At 42.2% G+C, this 6,226-nt stretch overlaps 2 protein-coding genes across 2 annotated transcripts; one reads left to right on the forward strand and one right to left on the reverse strand.

The window, feature by feature from the left end:
* Positions 1-303: 303 nt before the first annotated feature.
* On the reverse strand, positions 304-990 carry BDV27DRAFT_138006 (uncharacterized protein). Its single transcript, XM_032069125.1, has 2 exons — positions 834-990; positions 304-758 (listed from the first exon to the last, which is right to left on the reverse strand). Exons 1-2 carry the CDS (start codon positions 911-913, stop codon positions 554-556), a joined length of 285 nt encoding a protein of 94 aa, XP_031921350.1. The 5' UTR covers positions 914-990; the 3' UTR covers positions 304-553.
* A 1,943-nt stretch (positions 991-2,933) lies between these two features.
* BDV27DRAFT_150598 (glycoside hydrolase family 71 protein) lies at positions 2,934-3,790 on the forward strand (the record flags this gene model as incomplete). Its single annotated transcript, XM_032071242.1, has 4 exons — positions 2,934-3,017; positions 3,068-3,244; positions 3,285-3,495; positions 3,555-3,790. The coding sequence occupies 4 exons, from the start codon at positions 2,934-2,936 to the stop codon at positions 3,788-3,790; spliced, it is 708 nt and encodes a 235-aa protein (XP_031921351.1).
* Between the last annotated feature and the right edge of the window lie 2,436 nt (positions 3,791-6,226).

Consider the following 6,226-nt stretch of genomic DNA (forward strand, 5'->3'; position numbering starts at 1 on the left):
GGGTAAGCAGGCAGGCTCGGTTCCAAGGGAGTGAGCCATATACCCGGCGCGTGCGGCTTACAGGCAGGGTCCAGTCAATATAGTGGATGTGCCGTCCTTTCTTTTATGTTTTCCATTCTTGTTTGTATTCCTTGCGTTCTCTGCTGCGGTCTATGATATAGTTGTTGTTGATGATTATTCATACACTGACCCCTGACCTTGAGCGATAGACAGGTATCCACTAATAAAATATGTTTCTAAATATATTCCTTCACTTAATCGATTTCTTTCCTTACGAATTTCGGGCCTAGCCGAGGCCAGCAGTGACTTCTTGCATGGTATTCTATTTTTCATCCCTCGTAGCCAAGGTTTTAATAGATCTCTTCGGAGAGAGGCGGAAAGAAACCAATAAAAGCAAGCAGACGATAAGACCACAGCAGCGAAAATAATTCTAGGAAATTCAGGAATCAATCAAGGAGACATTTCACCGGATACTATTGGCAGCCTCCCTTATAAGGGCGGTGTGGACCATTTATAGCATCTTATGTGTGTATTGTACCATTTATTTTTATTCCTAGGATTGCCCTTGTGGTGCGGCTATGATAGGTTCGCGGGTAAACCGGGCAATAAATAGTCCTTCGCATCTGACTGCATCCTCACCAGTAATCACGAGAATGCTGGTAATGCTGAATTCAAGAATCTTGACAGTGGTTGTACTGCGGATACGAATTCGGATTCGTTGTGAAGCCGAGAGTGGATGCCCCAATGAATTGCCGCACCTTAAGACATGTATGATACGTAAGCAACACTTATCGCACAGCCAGTGTTTGCTTGTGGGGAGGGAAATAGCATACATGCCACTGCAGATAAATCTAAAGGCGCAGATCATGTAAGTGGGCTGCCAACCCGCAATCAACTTTTTCCTGCGCGGCATGGCACATACCTAACGCCCGCATCAGTTGACGTTCGACGATTTTGCTTGTCTGAGCGGACACCTTTATAAGCTCTAGGCTGGCAATTTTCCCTGTCCGCTTTCTGACTTCTAATGTCCTTTAAATCCGCTGTATTTATTTCTTGTGTGGGACTGGATATTTTATCTAGCCGTTGTCGCGTGACAGTATTTGTGTGATGGCCCGGGGAACACGAAAATATGTACTTCAATAATGTTGTTGTCAATCAGTGGAACGATTCTATTGGCCGGACCACTCGAAACAAATCGACGGTGTAGGAAGTTGATGGTCAATTGCTGAGTAGTATTAGAGAGGATGCCATTGAGCATCAATTAGGATACAATATGTCAAAATTATTGAAATCGATAATATTGCTTACCAACGCCTTTAATAGCTTGCTTTGTACGTATAGATGGAGGATTGAATAAGCTGGCTAGGTCTGCGTGGAGCTACGAGATTTGTCGCTCATTGGTTAGAAAAGTCGAGTAGACATTATATTGTGTAATATCTAAGTTATGGCTACCGGCTATATTGAAGTACAATGCCTGCTTTGAGTTATATAACACAGCGCTTTTTCCGATGGACTCAATACTAGATTGTGTTATGTTTAGAATGATCTACCAGATAGTAGCCTGTCAGCAACCATCATCTGCTATGCTCCCGCACTCTCAGCCTACACACCGCCTGTGGGCCATAATTCCTGCCTGAGGCTGCCCCATCGTGGGCGCCTTCGCCCAGTTATTTCTACTATAGACTACCGCGGTGCTAATATCTAAGCCGCGGTACGAGCAACGCCAAGTACTATGATACAGTATAAGAAAAAGCTAGTTAATCTCTATCAAAGAGAACATATGATATTTAATTAGTATATCCATAGAGCTTGTGATGCGAAACTCTGAGTGGCTACTAGCGTCTCTAGTATCATTTGGACCCTTGATCATTGGTGATATTCCAATTTAGCGTGTCGGGAAACTTTTGAGATATGCAGCAAAAGCTATGTAAGGTGCAACCAATGGGACTGAATCCACAGTGGAGTGCAGTAGGCCTGAATCAGCTCTGGCTAGCGAGTTATCTAGTCTATATCTAGGCCAAGCCCTTATCAGTGGGAATGCCGGATTTTCTACTGTTATTTCCGTTTTCTATCTATTCCAATATGGACCCGAATATCCTTCCTACGTGGATCAGAATGTACGTGCATCTCAAAAAGGATGATGAAACAAACCAATATGCTGATATCGAATGAGTAAAGCTTTCTCCTGATTCCTACCATTCTCTCATTCCTCCCTCAGTTACTACGAGTATGGCGCAAGAAAGAGTTCACAGGGCTCTCGCTTGTCTAGCTTGACTTCCTAGTGCGGGGACGATGTAACGCCCGAAATGGCAATAAGACAAGGCCCGGGAGATTTCAGATGTAGTTAAGTAGCCTTTTTTCTTAGTGCCGGGACGATGTGACAGTAAAGCTTGGTCCGGAGCTCCGGGTGCACAGTACACAGGGGTTCACTTTGGACCAGGAACTAGCTAGAGCCAAGTGGATCACCAAGATTGCCAATATTACACCTCAGGCATTTGTGCCTTCATAGGTATCATGACTAATCATACCCTCAACATCCTGCTTCATGGTGGGACATAGCGCTAGGTGAGGCCGTCATATAGTTCACTTCATGGACAATGCACCAGTTAAAGCTAAGCAAGGTCTACTATTCAGTGATGACCCCTCACTGATGCATAAAATCGCGTTTCCTATCAGCTTTTCCATTACGAATGGTAGCCATGCAATGTCATAGAAGATGGACGGCTTTTCCTGACTGATCAATCTGTCTCGCGGCAGACTTTAGTCTGGAGTGACGGCCCTCATGTCCTTTACCCCTTGGTCTTTTATTTTGCATGGTTTTCCTTTCTCGAAATGGCATGTTCATCTGCATGACTGGGTACATAAGCTGGAGAAGAATACTCCCAATGTGAATTTTGTCTTCTCCATCGTTGTTAAACAGTCGTCTGAGAGAAATGCGATTCGTGCGTCTCCTTCTTTATACGGCATGGCTCACTGCGAGTCATGTGCAGGCAGCTGCTGTGTTTGCCCACTTTATCGTATGTCACTAGATAACCACGGTATATTTTGAGACTAACCATACGTGCAGGTGGGCAATGTTCCGACTTGGGGGTTGCCAGACTGGAAGCATGACATTAGACTCGCCACCAAAGCACATATTGATGCCTTTGCTCTTAATATGGCGTACGGCTGGTATGCCAACGAAGATACCCTGGCACTGGCCTTTCAAGCCGCGGAACAAGAGAATTTTCAATTGTTTTTTCTCGTTCGACTACGCCGGTAACGGTTCCTGGCCACAAGAAAAGCTGATCAGTTTGATCAAGAGATATAGCAGTTCTAGTGCGTATTTCCAACACAAAGGAGGTCCATTTGTCTCGACTTTCGAGGGCCCTGGAAACGCTGGAGATTGGAATAATATCAAGGCCCAGAGAGGCTGTTTCTTCGTGCCAGACTGGTCTTCCCTAGGTGCTATACCTGCCGCAGATGCCACAGATGGAGTTGTGGATGGACTCTTCAGTATGTAACAGAACCGTTTTCAATTTGAGAATGATAGAAGGCTGACTAAAGGTTGACAGATTGGGCGTCGTGGCCATGGGGTAATAAGAACATGACGACGTTTATCGATGCATCGTATCTTCAAACCTTGAATGAGACGGGTAAGCCATACATGATGCCCGTGTCTCCTTGGTTCTATACCAATATGCCCGGGTACGACAAGAACTGGCTTTGGCGAGATGATGACACTTGGTATCAACGTTGGCAGCAGATCTGGTACCTACAGCCAGAGTTTGTCCAGATCATCTCCTGGTGACTAGTGTCTTATGTAATAATAATCTCTGAGCCGGACACAGAGACTGTTGTCAAAATTTTACAAAACTCCCTGATTGAAAAAACCTTAATGATTATAATATAACCATTAGTCTGTTTGAGCAGCTGGCCTTCCTCCCGTTAGCAATCACACAGACGGCAGTATATATCAATGAAAATAGCAATGGTCTCTCTAACTATATTATACTTTTACAGAACCAGGAGTCTGATATAATTGAGTTGCTAAGCAAAGATTTTGGGGATAAAAGGCGATACAAAGACACCCAGAATCCTGTTGTGTTAACCTTGTTTATCTTATTTCAGCAAATTCAGCAATTAAATGAACCCGCGGCGGACTATCTGCCATTTATGACCTGCATCAATTCTCGCGATATTCCACAGTCTTTACTTCCCCAGGGCATCTCGATCAAGAAGAGAATAGATGCCATCGGCCTCCTCAAGACATTTTCCTTTATTAGTGAGGATGGCGGGGACCGATCTCTAAATGTACACAGACTAGTCCATCTTGCAACTCGGAACTGGATGAGAAAGAGCCAACAGTGTAGCCTTAGTACGGCGAATTACACTCGATATGTTATGCAAGGAGCCAAAGTACAATTGGCATAAAATTTAAGAAATCGGCTCAACAATGACAACACTGATAGTATTGAGCTCGGTTAAAACTGTTTTATTGTTAGGCCTGCGTTCCAGAAATACCCTTTCGTATTTTATTTCCTTGCCCCTACAACACCGATATACTATTCAAGGAAGACATTAAATTCTTAACCAGGGCTATCTTTATACAAGTTCCAGTACTGTCGAATAAAAGCTTTTAACTCAGTAAATAAAACTCCTCAATAGAATTTAGGTCCGGTGAGTATGGCGGCAAATATATCAGTTTAACTCAAGCTTCCAAGCACATATGCTCTATCCGCTTAGAGTAATAAAAAGAAACGTTGTCCATAACTAGAACAGACTTCGGTTGTGGCTACTACTACAGTGCTGAAAAAGCTCCTCAATAAAATCCTCAAAGACAGAGGTATCCGTCGAGCCTTGGAAGATACATAAAAGAATAATACTATCCTATAAATATATAAACAATATTTAATACCGCTACTCTCAATAAAATTTAGATACTTGAATCGGAGCTGTGCCGAGGGAAAACCAATATATCTGTCGGAAACCAACTTGTTTGTTATATCTAGATTCGTCTACATATACGAGTTAATAGAAATAAAAATCTAAAATTAAATAAAACTATATATCCCATAGATCTGAGTTTCGTTTCTTTACTTTCTACTGAGCTGCCTTCTATAACTAACCTTTAGAAAACAGAGCACGCTGGATACTAGATATAGTTATATATATTTAGAACTTATCAAATTAAAAAAAAATAGTTATTTTATTAAGATATAAATTAGGCTTTTCCAGAAGATAATTACAAAGAGCCTCTAGTATTATTGGCGAGATATTTCATAGGCGTCCACCTTTATTTGGAGATACTTTGCTACTGCCGAATAGCCGGAGATTTAAGCGAATCCTAGGAATTACACACATACTGCAGTTAATAGTTTTAGCTATCTAGGTATTAGTAAGTAATAGATCACATTTAATTATGTTACAAATAATTTGATATTGTGAAGGTGCCAGATTGGGTGCCATTGTATTCCTATAGTAAGATTGATCGTTAGGAGATTATCTGCAGGAAATATTGTGATCGTAGCTACGCTATGCAGCTGCTACGAGTAGGACTACCTTACAGTAGTCCCCGCTGATCAGTAGAGACATCCTGTATTCTGCACTACAGGCTAAACCCTATACTACTCAGCTACTGTGTGTATATAAAGGATATAGCAACCCCTATCTTATATAGGAGTCGGGCAACTCTTTACCTCTTATAGTATCCCGCTACTTTCAATACCAAAAATAAGAAAGGATTTCTTTGAAAGATATAAGATATATTTATCTATATCTCGAAGTTCCGTTTCTTTCTAGTTTTAGTACAAAAAGTTATTGTAGATAGCTCTGTTATTAGCTGTATTACCCCTAGTAAGTAGGAATCACCGCTGGTAATGGCCGGATATAGAGTACTCACCCCAATCACCAGTACTTATCCTAACTCAATAATTACTATTGTTTCAGACTTTTAAAGGGCTAAAGGCCATTGTACTTACTGACCACGCGTAGTATGTGGCTTCTGCACGGTCAATAGGTCGCTGCGTGCCCCTGCAGGGTGAGTGCAGGTGATGATGTATACTCAATGTTGAGGCCTAAGTATAGTATTTGCCAGGGTTCTGCGAGGCAAATTAGTCTAATTAGGAAGGCGGTTAGGCCAGGCAATAAATGGACAGTTTCAAACTTTTGGCATCCTACAGTAAGAGTCTCCTATGCTATAGTGGGATGCAAAAGGTTGAAAATTTCGATTTGTCACCATATCTGC

This window comes from Aspergillus caelatus, assembly GCF_009193585.1.
Source record: "Aspergillus caelatus strain CBS 763.97 unplaced genomic scaffold BDV27scaffold_347, whole genome shotgun sequence".
NCBI classification, from domain to species: Eukaryota; Fungi; Ascomycota; class Eurotiomycetes; order Eurotiales; family Aspergillaceae; genus Aspergillus; species Aspergillus caelatus.